The sequence below is a fragment of the Malus sylvestris genome, chromosome 12, assembly GCF_916048215.2.
Source record: "Malus sylvestris chromosome 12, drMalSylv7.2, whole genome shotgun sequence".
Lineage (NCBI taxonomy): Eukaryota > Viridiplantae > Streptophyta > Magnoliopsida > Rosales > Rosaceae > Malus > Malus sylvestris.
In genome coordinates this window covers 1,089,543-1,104,470 of record NC_062271.1, presented here as the reverse complement: position 1 = coordinate 1,104,470, position 14,928 = coordinate 1,089,543, and the positions used below count along the sequence as shown (strand labels likewise).

Below are 14,928 nucleotides of genomic sequence, written 5' to 3'. Positions count from 1 at the left end.
TAAGTTGTCCACATTCAATATAAAATTACATTTGTGCCTTTGGACAATTGCCATGTGTCATCCACGTGACCAAAATAGATGGAAAATTCCAAAATCTAACATCAAGAGAGGAAATTGACCAATTATAAAAGTTCAGGGGGTAATCAGCTAAACATGAAGTTCAAGAACAAAATAAGCCATTATAAAAGTTCAAGAGGCAATTGGCTAAAATTTACAAAGAAAATCGGCAGCTTTTTACAAGTTCAGGAGGAAATCGACAAATACCTTTGATTATATAACAGAAATCTGATGTGTTTAATTATACGTGTGTATATACATTGATAGGGCACGTACGTGTGAGAATCCTAGTCCTAAATAAGATCAAATAGGTTTACCTCATCATGTGGTTAACTATTTGCAAGCTGCACAGCCAGTTGGGGCAATAAGTAGAATATTAAAAACACACATACACAGTTATATGTAAAGTTCTTCTTTACAATTTGCAAACAGAAAAGCTTGCAAGTTAGTGATTCCTGCCGTGTTAGAAATCCTTGTAATATTACTTTGCCATGAATTTACTTCAAACAAAATAAAAGTTTTCCTCTATTCCTTTTATCGTTTCACGGCAACGAAATTCCACAAAACATGATACATGGACGTGTTGGAACCATTTGCACGAGTAGCAGAAATAGTACTATAAAGCAAAAAATAATCTGAAAAATCCTGGAGCCGACATGTTGACCTTTATCGAAAGTTGACAAGAATGCTCTTATTAGATTGGCGAGGTCCACATTTATTCCACACCTTGTTGAAATCTATTGAAAACCTGAGTATGATTACAATCCTTATGCTTTTCTAATTGAAAACCATCCCTACCAAGCAAAGGATTACAATCAAATCCAATTACGAATTCCACAAGATAATATTTAATTAATGATATTTATGGAATAATTATTTCCTCCATCAAACGGACACACCTTGGCTGCCTGGATATCGACACATGGCATTGCAAACCCTACACATATGGCCAGATGCAGCAGGCTTTTCTTGCTGCCCAATAGCCTTTGCAGGCCCACATAACGCCAACCCAGCTCGCTACAGCCCAAGCTTCACAAGCCCGGCCAGGAGCAGGAGCCCAGGCCCCCATCATATAGTTTTATGACATAAATAAACTAACGGAAAAATTAAACACCGTCAATGGTAAAAGTCAGGGTTAAAATTGGAAACATGTTATGTTATTTCGGTTAGGCCAGGATTAAATATTAAACTTTGTTCTAACCATTAAATAATTTTTTTTTTATTGAAATCTAAAATTTTAAAGCTTTTTAATTAGGTTTTCTTTCTTTTTTTTTAATAAATAATAGTATCTACACTAAATGGATGAAAGAGTGGACTAAGCCTTACAATAGGTTCAACTTCGCATTTGACGAGAATCGAATTTAATATCTCTTATTTACAAGTAAGAAGAATATAACTAAACTGTAGTACTAAATTGTTTTTTTTCCCTTCTTAAGGCCCACGCTTTGCTGGTTTGTTTGTTTTTTTCTTTTGAACAAATAGTAGTATTCTACACTTGGGATAAGGAAGTGAGCTAAACCTTATAATGTGTTTGCCATAATAATCGGCGAGAATCTAATTTAAAATCTCTCACTTACAAGTGAATAAAAATATAACTAGATTGTTGTAGTAAATGATTTTTTTTTCCCCTTCTTAAGGCCCACGCTTTGCTGGTTTGTAAATTGATGTGAATAAATAAATAAAATATATTGGAGCTGAAACTCAGCTCGTTTCACTTACAAGTCGAGCTTAAATGAGCCGAACACGAGCCGAACTCCAACAAATCCAGCCGATTTACAGCCCCAAAACCCTAGAGGGAGAGAACTAGTTCCCGCCACTTTTGCCATCTCCTTCTTCTCCGAGTGAAGAGTGAAAGAAAAACGGTATTCTCACAAGATGTTGTGGGTCGACAAGTACCGACCCAAAACCCTAGACCAGGCAATTGTCCACCAAGATATCGCCCAAAACCTCAAGAAACTCGTAAAACCCTAACCCCCTTCCTCCTCCGATCGTCTCTCTACTGCCCTCAACCCCCAATCCTAGGGTTCTTTTTTTTTTTTTTTTTTTGTCTTTATCTAATTCGTTGGCATTTTCATTTCTAACAGGTCGTGGAGCAGGACTGCCCCCATTTGCTCTTTTATGGCCCTTCTGGTTCCGGCAAGAAAACCCTAATCATCGCCCTTCTTCGTCAGATATTCGGACCCAGTGCCGACAAGGTCTCCGATTTCTTAACTCTCACATTTTTAATGTTTTTTAAACTGTCTCCATGTGCATTTCCGGTTACAGAATTGTGGGTGTTTGAGAAAATTCTCTCTTTTGTGATCGACTTTGAGAAATTCTTGTGATTTTGGTTGGCAGGTGAAGGTGGAAAACAGGGCATGGAAAGTCGATGTAAGCGAATCGCCCGCTTTTTAATTTATGTGATTGATCATTGATGCTGCTTCTGTAGAAACTATTGTTGATTTGTTATTTAGATTTAGGTGAAGCAAGATTTATTTGCATTTTGCTTATTATTATCTATCCATGATAGGTTTTTCGAAAAAGGAACAAAGTCTTCTATTTTAAAGAAAAAAAAACTTGTTCAAACCATCATCCACATAATCGGAGCTTTACGGAAAGGTTCAGATATCTTACTAGGCTGATTGACTGTGAAGATCCTGAACCAAAAATCCTCTTTGCATGTGTTATCTCAAATTTACCCATTCCTCTAATGTGTTGTTCCATTTATGGCTTCACGAGCTTTTGTAGCATCCATCACCTGAAAGTCATAAGTTGTAGTTTAAACTTGTTGAAAGGCTGAAGAACACTGATGTCTCCTTTCTTAGCTCAGTATAGTGTATCAACCCAATTTATTAGTTTTTTCATCTCGCTTTGTTTCAACATACTTTTGGGCCTTCTGACTTTTAGTAACATTGTTCATGTTGAATAAAAGACTACAGTTTTTTTTTTTTTTCAGATATCCTCCTTGTTCGATTTGAAATTGTTGATACATAGTATCCATTTTAACTAAAACTTTCCACTTTTAGTATGTTTAATTTGCATTCCATTTTAACTGAAATTTTCGTATGGTTTATTTTCAGGCTGGGAGTAGAACGATTGATATAGAGCTGACTACATTATCAAGCACCAACCATATTGAACTGAACCCCAGTGATGCAGGGTTTCAAGACAGATACATTGTTCAAGAGATAATTAAAGAAATGGCTAAAAATAGACCCATTGACACAAAAGGGAAAAAAGGATATAAAGGTACCTTCTTATCATTAATGAATTTACACTTACCCAATATGTAAGTAGTTGGGTATCCAATTGTTTAAGTATTATATACTAATAATATGTCCTGTTTTCAATGTCAGTCCTAGTGCTGAATGAAGTTGACAAACTTTCAAGGGAAGCGCAGCATTCTCTTCGAAGAACTATGGAGAAATATAGTGCTTATTGCCGGCTAATACTATGCTGTAACAGTTCTTCAAGGGTTACTGAAGCAATCAGGTCTCGGTGTCTTAATGTACGAATAAATTCACCGACAGAAGATCAGGTTTGATTTTTCTGGCTTCCAACTAGTAGAACTGCTTGTGTGAACTTGTGTGAAATAAACGTTTGTCAATTTTGTTGCCTTCCACCATAATCTATTCTTCATTTAACATATATCTTTTTTGAGATGCCAGATTGTGAAGGTATTGGAGTTCATTGGAAAGAAAGAAGGGCTGCAACTTCCTTCGGGATTTGTTGCTCGTATAGCTGAAAAATCAAATAGGAGCTTAAGGAGAGCTATATTGTCATTGGAAACTTGTCGTGTTCAAGAGTTAAGTGCCATAGTTCTTATTGATCATCAGCTACACCAAGCAGTTCTTTTCTTAGTCGAATGTGCATCATGTAGCAATTGCACAGTTCCTGATACATAAGGTCTTTCTGTGTACCATTAATATGGTTGCAGGTATCCGTTTACAAGTGACCAGGCAATACCACCTATGGATTGGGAAGAATATGTTTCTGAAATTGCTTCTGATATAATGAAGGAGCAAAGCCCTAAAAGGTTTAGCTTTTCTGCATGTTATCAAATTGGCATTTGTTGTGATATTTTTTTCTCTGCACTTCAGTTTAGAATCGTCCTTTTGTAGTTTAATTATCAAACCCAATCTAAGAAAAGCACACAAGAAAAAATTGAATTCCACAGATGTATGTTACACATTAAACCCTTCTACAAGGTGGGAGGGTAAAAAAGGAATAGCTTAGAAGCTAAAAGATGACCATGCCATTCGTGACAGCATGCATGGCTGCCATGTAACTTAAAACAGAATATGTATTTACGGGATCATGCCCTTCTTTTATCAAAAAGTCGCTTTTTTGGAAACTTATAATTGAATTTGAATACATTTATCTTATTAGTCTTTATTATGTCATCTTCTCACCAATTGAGTCTAGTAATTGCATGACTAGCAACCTGCGGGCCCTTGTTTACTATAACGCAATCATATTACATGAAAAGAAAGATGATTGTAGAAGTTATTTAGTTGCATACAATTATTGATGTCTAAAGTTTTTCTTTTCATTTTACCAACACTATTCACACTTGTAGAAGTAGGAAAGATGATTCTCAATCTTCTAGTGTTTCTTTGTACCCTAATCAAAGATTGTTCTGTTGGTTTTAGGCTTTATCAAGTGCGGCAAAAGTTGTATGAGCTGCTGCTTAATTGTATTCCTCCGGAGATCATCTTGAAGGTAGAATTTTCTTTCCCTATAATATTGTTTCATACAATTTTCTCTGCACCTATTTGCTTTAGGCCTTTTCAAGTGCGGCAATAGTTGTATAAGCTACTTCAACTTCGGACATTATCTTGAAGCTTATATATTCTGTTTCAGAGACTTCTTTTTGAGTTATTGAAGAAGTTGGATGCGGAGTTGAAGCACGAGGTTTGTCATTGGGCTGCATATTATGTAAGTATATAATCTAGGTTATGTCAGAAGCCTTGATTTCTGACAGTAGTTCAATGTGGTTAGATAAGGCTTTATATATTTTTCATCAACATCGCTGTACTCGTAATCTCTTGTGCTGTTTACACATGATTAAGAATCATGAGCATACTGACCTCATTACACCGGGCGACAAGTCAAAGTTTGGGAATTGTGGAATAAAGTCTTGTTTTGGTTTCTCCAATTTTAATAGTATTTTACATTGCAGATTTCTTTTCCTTTTTTTACAGGAACATAGGATGCGTCTTGGGCAAAAAGCCATATTTCACCTTGAAGGTACTTTTGTCTTTCAAGATTCTGGTTGAGATAATGATAAGTAGAAATGAAGAATCATTACGTATTAGTTCAATTGCTTGCTCAATTTATAAAGAATCTCATTTAGGGTTCTTGAAATCTCGTGAAGACTTTAAATTTTGTTTCTTTCTACCCATGATGCACATGATGTTCTCTGTTGTGATCTTGTTTCATCTTATGTTACGTGTGATTTCATCGTAAAGCGTGAGGCATGAGTTTTCAGATCCGTACTCATCCATCATGTACATGTTTTGCCTTTGGTAGCATGTATATTTAACATCAGACCTCTATCACATCACACATTTTTCGTATGGGTAAAGGGGCATGTGCTCATGAATATGACGCAATAGGCGAAGTGGCTTTCTAATCTCTGATGGGTTTTCTCTTCTCTCTTTTTTCGGTTTTCAGCGTTCGTGGCAAAGTTCATGAGCATTTATAAGGCTTTCCTCATCGAAGCGTTTGGCTGAGCAGTAGACTGGCATAATGGCCTTCAACCAAACGTTATGGCAACGAATTGTGTACTAATGTTACTAGACATTATGATAAGATGTGTACTCGCAAACCAGCTTTGTAATGCAGTTGTATTTTCACTCCATTTCATAATTATTGCTGAATTTCCTTTTTAACTTCTTTTGACAAACATGTCAAAAGCGCTTTTGATGATCGAAAACAACTTTTCGTTATTTTAAATGCGCTTCCAAACATGCCCTGAATAAACCTGTAAACATGTCAACGAACACGATGGATGAAGGCAGAATGCGTATCCCTAACTCAAGCAATCGGGTGCCATGGTCAACACAAACATAAAGATAAAGAAATAGCCGCAATGAAAATAGGCACACTTGATGAACTACATTGCTGGGGTGTCTCAGCATTGTTTCAACATATTTACCAAAAAAGGTTTTAAGTCTTCCAACATGTAAGTTCATAGGTCCAGTGCCAAAAGAGAGATCTTCCTAATACTTAGAGGCTAATATAGACATCGGAAACCATTCTCCATGCATAAACGATATCTGATCAATCACCTCCCACCTGCCTCTTCCAGGAGTCTTCGACGATCAATTCATCTACGCCCCAATCTTCATAGCTGAAAATATTAAACCCCAATTAGTGTTTTTCTTAAACCACTTAAAAATCTTAAAATACAAGTTATGGTAAGTTTTGTGCCTGCGTGTGCAATCATGAACAAGCTTCTCAAAAAACTCGTAAACAGGTAGTTTAAACCAAGACCTCTCAAATCATAGGCAAAACTAAAACTAGAACCTCACCTTCCATCAGGCAGGTAGCGGCGTATGGTGAATGGTATCTTCCGCTCACGAAGCTCCTTCATAGCAATCTATGAAATTCAATATTCCAGAGATTATTGTTAGCACACTAGAGTATAGCACAAGGGAACAATACCTGTTGTATCAATTAGATTACTTTGTGTACTAACAATTAGACAATATGTAAAGTCGCCTAAATGGTTTAATTTAAACCATCATATTTGAACATTGGAGTAATGTCGACTGCATGTTAAATTTCTATGCAGTCAAATGGATTAACGATATGTGATTCATGCCGGCACTTTTTATAGCAACTTATTTGTTTCTGACTGTTTAAAGCAACTTAAAAGTAGAAAATGAAGGGAACTTTTTCCCTCCCAACCCAACTGTAATAGCTACAGACAGTAAATTAAGGAAATTCAACAAAGCGTATACTCCTCTCCAATTCTGAGTGGCATGGCTGGCTTAACATGTCAATGAGAACATTAACCAAAGAAGTCATTAATGTTATATTTAGTGCAGTGATATTCTTCTTCGCTGTTAATCCAGATAACTAGCAAATCTTACTTGCTTATAAGCTCTACTACGCTTACAGAGAAACAATCTCATTTCTCGTACCCAAGGAAGAAAATATCGGTAATATCGGAAATATCGGTAGTCCGAAAACACGGAAATATCGATGGAAATATCGGGATAATATCGATATCGATAAAAATTACATGGAAACCACGGAAATTGTAAGAAAAACTTGGAAATTTTTATTGAAACTTTGCAGGATGTTTATTTAGTCAATTATCTATTAGTTTATCACAAAAAATTAGAAAGAAATGCATTGCATGATGGATTTAACATTATCAAGTTGATTATATAGCAAGCTGGCAAACATTGTGAGTGTAGAAAATATGTAGTAATTAATGAAAGAAGTTTAAACACACCATAATCATTTATATATAATGAATTAGTACAATATTTTACACTTTATACATTGCATGATATTAACAATTTAATGCTCATTTGTACAACTAAATATATGCAACTCGACAAGATTTAGACATGAGTGAGTGAGAAACAAAAAAAAGAGGGGCACTTAAGATCTAAGAGAGGAATTTTAGGAGAATTTAGACATAGTCATGAAGAAATGAATCACAAAAAGATAGATATGCGAGATTAGAAATGCAACACGTGAGGGATTTGCAAATGACTGCTTAAAATGAGTCATTAACAAATTTCTTTTACATATCTTTGTAATGTTCATGTGATACATTTCTAATTCCTCCTATTTAACTTTGTGCGACAGATTTCTTCTTCATTTGCCTAAAATGCATGCCTTGTAGTTTGGGAGTCTCTCACCCAAACATACATGTAGTATTGGGTGTGGTAACTATTTGTAATAACTTTTTATAGTGGAAACTCAACTTCCTTTAATATGCAAGCATATATGCTCTAGATCCATGAAGAAAACTAAGGTTTCAACCCCAAAATTAATTGGCAATAAGAGTTATGACACAACTCCTAATAAACTTTGTGAGGAATTTCTTAATTAACTCTCCGATTTGGAACTTTTCTTACACACTAATAGAAAATAGCTTTGGTGCTCTTAGTCCCAAGAATCGAGAACGGGAATCAGAGATCTGCTGTGAACGCTCCTTGATCACTTTCAATAATTACCAAAAGCTTTCGTTTGAGCTGAATGATAAACTTTCTAGGGGTGTACCTCAGTGGAATCACAGTTTCATTAAATAGGGGTGTTAAGAGAAAATGTCCTTGATAGATATAACCAAGCCAGGGCCGACTTGACAAGCAAAGCATATCCCACATCGGCCGTGCAATTGAACTCAGCAAGCCAACAAGTCTATAAAAGCTAGTTCATCCCACATCGGCTATGCAATAGAAGTGAGCAAGCAAACATGTCTATAAAAACCACATTCCAAAGCTGACGAAGGCATTGTTTTGTCGGTCTTTTGGCTAAGATCAGATGTGGTGTCTGTTCTTGTTAGTTTAATATTGAGTATTTTAATTATATTTGAAGTATTTCGAGATATTATCGATAATTTCGTGATATTATCGGTAATTACGCGATATTATCGGTATTATCGATAATATCGCGATATTTTGACGAAAACTTCATGGATACCTATAAAAATATCGATAAAGCAAAAAACCGATAATATCGGCGAAATATCGCCGATATTATCGATATTTAAAACCATGCTCGTACCAATGAGAAACATAAAAAATCTCTTTTCTCTCCCATGTAACCATTACTAACATCTAGCTATATGTATGCATCTGGAGTGGAGAGGCCCGACACACACCTAAACCATGCCTATATATGTGTGTGTGTGCGTGTGTAAGGCAACTATATATACCACGTTCTTTAACCTCCCCGAAGAGTATAAACAAATGAACACGAGGGATGAACCACCAACTCCATTTGTCTGTTCACAGTTCATAGAGAGATGACACACACAAACCACAGTTGATTAAACTGAGAACCGAAAAGATATACTTTGCTTTCATGACATATACTGACATCACTCCTTTAGAGTCATCCCTTCCATTTTCTCCATCATTTCCTCATCTTCTTTAATTAATTACCAAGAAACACCAGTTAGTGACATACATAATCAACAATCAGAAACCTATAGCCTTACCCACTCCCAAATATATCAAGATTGATAATGCAGCACCTAATGCGACATTCATTGAATTGGGTAGGGATGAACATTATTCAAGAAACAAATATTCAACGCTCATAATTTCAATAGCTACCAGAATCAAATATTTTTAATGCATTGCATCATTCATGTTGCTGTTGCATATCTACATTGTACTACGAAGACTTTAGATGCTACCAGGACAATAAGCGCTCACGAAAACAGCATTTCTACCCCTATTTCCATTCTGCAACACTCTAGCTACCAAAAACTTTTGAAGAAATAGTCAATAAGGCGGTTGGTGAATGTTGTACATATAGCATTATCGACATTTTCATCTTTTGATGATACAATCTCACATTACAAGTTTTAGTCCTTAATTTACCGCATAACTCAACGTGAAAGCAGCAAAATGACAAGATCGAAACAGAGGCTAATAGATTTACGAGTGATAAATACCTGTAGGGGAATGGAATCTTACCTCAAGCGGGTCAGTCTCGCCCTCCAATTCAACCATAACAGGGGCATTCATGCTGTTCATCCAACCCAAAGATTAAAATTTTGTTAGCGTCCATCGAAGCCAAAATCAAACAAAATAAAAATTGTAGACAGATAAGGTAAAGTTTGGAAATTTGAGATACCTAATCTGCAGGGCACGGGTACCCAAGATTCTAGCACGCTCATACTTGGTCATATATTTCGAGGTTTTCCGAGGCCGTTCCACCCCCTCTTGTTCTTCCTTCTCCTCCGCTTCGATGGGATCTCCTGCAACGTCATCATCATTGTTTAAATTGTCAACATCCTCCTCCTCTGCACCTTCCTGCCCATCATTCCAATTAAAACTCAGAAATTTAAAAAAAAAAAACATTATATTTACCAACAAAAGGGGAAAATTAAAAAAAGTAAACACCCTTACTTCAATTTCGGGCTCCGGAGGCTCATCCTGGTATCTGCAAAAAAAACAGAATAATAAATCAGTATACTTCACATACGCAATGACAGAAAATCTGAGGGGAGAGAGAGAGAGAGAGAGAACCCCATGTCAACGTCGTTGTAGTCGTCGTCCGCCATTGTTGATGGGTGAAGAAGTTCTGGTTTAGGGTTTATGAACTTTCGAGAGAGAGAGAGATGGCGTCTGGAATAATGTGGGAAGGGATTAGGGTTTGAAATAAGGTTTTTGAACGATCAGGTGTGCCAACGACCACCGTAAAGTTTCTAAAATCCAATCACAGTATAACAACTGGCAATATTTTTTTAATGAGCCGAGGGTTTAAACGGTTTTTAACACAGACCTCTATCCTTAAAGCTTCTTCAGTAAGACGCCGTCGTTTTCCCCCTTATATCCATCTTCTTCTTCTAGCTGAAACCCTAGCTGGTGCTTCTTCTCGTTCGCCATTATGCAGGTAACTACATATCAAATCGATATTATCGCCCTAATTAATCTCTTAAACCCCCAATTTTCTGTTTGTTTGCTGAGAAAATTGGGGAAGAAAATCAACATCCATCTCCCTCAAGCTCTGTCCTTTTGGGGATTCCAAATTCATAAACCCGAATTTTTTTTCTTTGTTTACTTAAAATTAGCAATTAGAGCATAGCTAATTGTTTTTATTTTGATTGGTTTAGGCCAGTGACAGGTTCAACATCAATTCCCAGCTTGAACACCTTCAAGCTAAATACGTTGGAACCGGGCACGCCGACTTGAATCGATAGTGAGTAGTTAAATCTCTCTTCCTTTCAATTCTCGAAGTACGAAAAACAATTAGAGGCGTTTAGTTTAGATGTACTTTTAATTTTAAAATGACTGAAGGTGTAGTTTAGTTCCTGCCACCCTTGTGCACCGTAGTGACGCTGGTGTTTTAGCTAATTTGTTCTTCGCCTTTGTGCGTTGTTATTGTGAGTCTTGTATACTAACGATGACTTTGTTGTGGTCTCACACTTTTGCGATGACTTTTTGTGGCCTCGCTATTCGGTAATGGACATTGTGTCTACCAGTATCTCTCTGTTGCTGCTATCGTTTATTATGACAGATTTGTACTGGTAGTTAAGTGCGCTTGGCAACTGTGTGATTGAGCTTGTGGGTGTCTACTAGGGGTTTTAATGTTATGTGTTTGCTTTGTGCAAATTCATTCTAGATCAATTTATTGGTCATTGGAATTATGTACCCAATGACACTCTGCAATTGCTTGGTGTTGATGTTGCTTGGTGTTGATGTTTCTGGGCTATTGTTTCTGGTAAAAAAAGAGTGGCGAGTGGACTAAGCCTCATAAAATTGATCGAATCATGTTATTGTTCTTAAATTACAACAATAAATAAATTTCGCAACAATTGAAACTATAAGAATTAAAGTGAAGTTTCGCCAAAACTACAAACCCTAAAATCATAATAGTGTCCGAAAAAATGAATCATAATAATTGGGCAGAGAAATTAAAATCTTTGGGCGCCGAGAAAAAAAGGCTGTGGACACGCGCCGGAGCGGACCGTTTTGCAGTTTTACATTTCTAGACGACAGCGTTCTTTCCATACGACGTCGAGTCGTCTTCTTCCCCTTCCAAGTTCCAATTCTGCTCCGGAAATAGAGAACCCTAAAGCCCCAAATTCCCTGAAACCCTAAAAACTTTTGCTCCAGCCAGATTCAACCTCAATTCTATATCTTTGGCATTCTTCCGAGTAAGGTTCAGCTTGTAACTTGTAAGTCTGCTCGGTTCTTTAATTATCTCTCTCTCTCGTTTTTGTACTGCTTTTCGTTTATGCGTTTCCTCTCAGATGCAGTTAATACCTGAATCTATTGTTTTGAATCCAGAAAAGTATAATTTTTACTTATTATTTTGGTGTGTGGTTCCTCTGGAAATAAGACAGCAATTGGGATAACGGTGGGAATTGGTACAGGTTGGGGTTGCACTGCCTTTTTGGGTTCGTTAGGATTGGATTGGATACTATTAAAATTCAAGGTGTAACGAAGGTGGAGGTGAATGATATTTCTTTTCGAGAGGATTTTACGTTATGAACATCGCTTATAATCCTACCATTTTAGGGGATTGGAATGGATAAGTTTTGTTAATGAGGAATCCTTCTTCTTTCTTCAAGGTGGACACAATATTGTCGTTTCTTCCTTCAACGTACATTGATTATAGTGAGTTATCTAGTCCAATCCAATCCTAGACACTAAACGAGTCCTTTTTGACACCCAAATAGTTAGTTAGTTTTTTTTCAGTGTAACGGTTTTGATTTGAAAGTTTGAGTTTTGTTTGATTATTTATGTGTTTTGTTTGTTCAATTCAAAACACAAACTTGTAAGTTGGAACTGTGGATAAGTTGACATTATCAAAGAGAAATATATCAAGATTCTGTTTAGAGATTGAATGTCAATGTTCCTTCCTAGGAGTTATTATATATGATATCACGAAAAAGAGCTCCAAGAAAGGAAGCCCAATTTGTGGGAGCGGGGGAATAAGCCTGGCGATCGTCTGTCTTCTGTCAATGAAAACCCTTTTTCTTCTCGACTCAAGCCTTAATTTCTTTTTTGACATTTTGGGGCTGCCCTTTTATTTGCATATGATGATGTGATGTTTTCCTGTTTAGTGGTTTATTGTATTAAAAAATGCTGATGTTTTGGCTTCAAGTTTTCTTTACTTTTTAGCTTGTATTTTGTGATCACTGCAAAGTCTCTGCCATTTTATTTCAAATAATTTTCAGCTGTCCTTCATCAGCTTGGTATTTTAAAAATCCAAATTTCAGTACTATGCCGTAATTTGTCTGCTGTTTCTTAGGTTCCCCAGTTGATTCTGACACATGTTCGGATCAGCCAACTTCGCACTAACCCTGATAATGTGTGAGATTTTTCCGGTGGAGATGGGGTGCATAACAATGGCTCCGTGTTTTCTTGTTTGAGGTATCTCTTTATTCACACCTACACCTACATTTCCATATGAATCTCTGGTGTTAGCTATTTTCACCTCAACAAATTAGGGGGATGAAATGAATATCAGTCAGTAGTCGTTGTATTTTGGTTTTCATTGTCGATGCTTCATGTAATTGGACAGGTCAAAACCAGTAGAGCAAAGTACACTCTTGAGGTGGGGTTTAATATTTGGATTGTAATGGATACCAACACGACTGAGAGGACATCTCCGACACAAACCAAATGGAGAAAAGTGGCTTATGGAGGGATGCAACCTGGTTTTGATGACAATTACACTGATGAATCTTTTCTCGAAGAGATGGTCACAAATGCCAACGTGCGAAAAAGGGACATGCTAAAAGTGATGCAGGATTCAGTTTCCATCTCCCAATATCTGTGCATCGTAACTCTCACTGGTTTGGTTTGGATCTACACCCTCAGATCAACTCTGAACGAAAATTCGCTTTTGCTTCTTGATGTCACCCTTCTCGGATTGGGTTTTCTCATACTCCTTTTAACTCAAGAAATGTTTTCCCTCAATCTTCTTTTCCATTACATCCTCAATATTTCTTTTTTTACCACCGGCTTATATCTTCTAGCTCCTATTTATCAAACTCTTACAAGATCCATTAGCTCAGACTCCGTTTGGGCAGTAACCGTCTCACTCCTTGTGCTTCACCTATTTCTCCATGACTACTTTGGGTCCACCATAAGAACTCTTGGGGCCCCAAACAATCCGACATTGACAAGCTGCATCTCTTTAAATGCTTCTGTTGTGGCCTCGGTTTTCATGGCTTCGCGCCTGCCTTCAAGTCTTCTTGTCTTTGCGAACATGCTTTTCTCCCTGCAAGTTTTCCTTTTCGCTCCGTTGGTAACTTACTGCATCAGGAAGTATTCCTTCCGTCTGCACCTCTGGTTTTCGTTTAGTCTGATGGTTGCAACCTTGGCTTTTGTTTATACGCTACACCTGTTTCTTTTCGTGATGCTGTTGGGGTTGCTGGTTTTTGTAACTGTGGTCTGTCCGTATTGGCTGATACGGATGCAGGAGTACAAATTTGAGATTAACGGTCCGTGGGACGAGGCTAAGCTTTGTTTTGAGATTGTAGATTGAGATTTTGAGTGCCCTTATGACTGTTTGTTGTAATATGTGTAATTTCAATGTAGAACATACAAATGTTGTGTAAACATTATCTTCTGTATCTCTTACCGCTAATCGTGTTTAGTGATGTTATGCTTATCAACTTATGTCATTATAAAGCGGTTTTTCTTTGGTGCAAACAGTTGTTATATGCTTCAATCGGTAGATGGGTCCTGTAAACGGGTTGGGTTTATTGGGTTTGGGTCGGGTTCAACCCGACCCATTAAGTTAACGGGTTATCCGAACTCGACCCGTTAAGCTAACGGATCACCCGTTTCACCCATTAACAATTATTATTATTATTTTTTTGCATAAAGTTTATTTTTTGTTATTAAGACTTTACTAAAATATCCTCAACTAACGAATGTTAACAGGTCCTAAAGGGTCTAACAGGTTGACCCAAAGTGACCTGTTATTTAACGGGTTCACCTGTTAGCGACCCAACCCGTTAAGCATCCACCCAAATATAAATATTAACGGGTTGGGTCGGGTCGGGTTAACAGGTTGGGTCCAAAATGCCAGGCCTAGGTCTCAAGTTCGAATATCCCTCCCAACTCAGCCAACCCCCAATTCTCATTAAGGAAGAAAAAGGTCATAAGGTTTCTTTTCTTCTATTTTTCGAAGTACCTACATGCACCCAACCTTTCCTCTTGCGGTCCACCGATC

General features: G+C 37.1%; 3 protein-coding genes across 5 annotated transcripts; 2 read left to right on the top strand and 1 right to left on the bottom strand.

Annotated features, from left to right (window-relative positions):
* Positions 1-1,812: 1,812 nt before the first annotated feature.
* LOC126593437 (replication factor C subunit 3) lies at positions 1,813-5,930 on the top strand. The gene is made up of 11 exons (XM_050259515.1): positions 1,813-2,016; positions 2,142-2,252; positions 2,395-2,427; positions 3,117-3,285; positions 3,393-3,574; positions 3,705-3,841; positions 3,974-4,072; positions 4,689-4,758; positions 4,900-4,974; positions 5,241-5,286; positions 5,713-5,930. The coding sequence occupies exons 1-11, from the start codon at positions 1,933-1,935 to the stop codon at positions 5,769-5,771; spliced, it is 1,065 nt and encodes a 354-aa protein (XP_050115472.1). The 5' UTR covers positions 1,813-1,932; the 3' UTR covers positions 5,772-5,930.
* Positions 5,931-6,114: 184 nt separating this feature from the next.
* LOC126593440 (DNA-directed RNA polymerases II, IV and V subunit 6A-like) lies at positions 6,115-10,437 on the bottom strand. The gene is made up of 6 exons (XM_050259522.1): positions 10,263-10,437; positions 10,143-10,176; positions 9,868-10,046; positions 9,708-9,759; positions 6,573-6,640; positions 6,115-6,391 (listed from the first exon to the last, which is right to left on the bottom strand). The coding sequence occupies exons 1-6, from the start codon at positions 10,295-10,297 to the stop codon at positions 6,322-6,324; spliced, it is 438 nt and encodes a 145-aa protein (XP_050115479.1). The 5' UTR covers positions 10,298-10,437; the 3' UTR covers positions 6,115-6,321.
* Positions 10,438-10,515: 78 nt separating this feature from the next.
* Positions 10,516-14,402, top strand: LOC126593438 (phosphatidylinositol N-acetylglucosaminyltransferase subunit C-like). Of its 3 annotated transcripts, XM_050259516.1 has the most exons (4): positions 10,516-10,629; positions 10,850-10,935; positions 12,994-13,115; positions 13,267-14,402. In XM_050259516.1, exon 4 carries the CDS (start codon positions 13,324-13,326, stop codon positions 14,233-14,235), a length of 912 nt encoding a protein of 303 aa, XP_050115473.1. In that variant the 5' UTR covers positions 10,516-10,629; positions 10,850-10,935; positions 12,994-13,115; positions 13,267-13,323; the 3' UTR covers positions 14,236-14,402. The 3 variants fall into 3 exon arrangements, with proteins under 3 accessions (XP_050115473.1, XP_050115475.1, XP_050115474.1); XM_050259518.1 differs by lacking the exon at positions 10,850-10,935 and having other exon boundaries at positions 10,610-10,629; XM_050259517.1 differs by lacking the exons at positions 10,516-10,629; positions 10,850-10,935 and adding an exon at positions 11,005-11,914.
* The last annotated feature ends 526 nt before the right edge of the window (positions 14,403-14,928 follow it).

Bases quoted from the DNA above. Each gene is read 5' to 3' on its own strand.
- LOC126593437 (XM_050259515.1), top strand. From the start codon at position 1,933: ATGTTGTGGGTCGACAAGTACCGACCCAAAACCCTAGACCAGGCAATT. The intron at 4,759-4,899 runs GTAGAATTTTCT...ATTCTGTTTCAG, and splicing joins CTCCGGAGATCATCTTGAAG to AGACTTCTTTTTGAGTTATT. The intron at 5,287-5,712 runs GTACTTTTGTCT...TTCGGTTTTCAG, and splicing joins AGCCATATTTCACCTTGAAG to CGTTCGTGGCAAAGTTCATG.
- LOC126593440 (XM_050259522.1), bottom strand. From the start codon at position 10,297: ATGGCGGACGACGACTACAACGACGTTGACATGGG. The intron at 10,047-10,142 runs GTAAGGGTGTTT...AATGATGGGCAG, and splicing joins CTCCGGAGCCCGAAATTGAA to GAAGGTGCAGAGGAGGAGGA. The intron at 9,760-9,867 runs GTATCTCAAATT...TTGGATGAACAG, and splicing joins ACCCGTGCCCTGCAGATTAG to CATGAATGCCCCTGTTATGG.
- LOC126593438 (XM_050259516.1), top strand. From the start codon at position 13,324: ATGGATACCAACACGACTGAGAGGACATCTCCGACACAAACCAAATGG.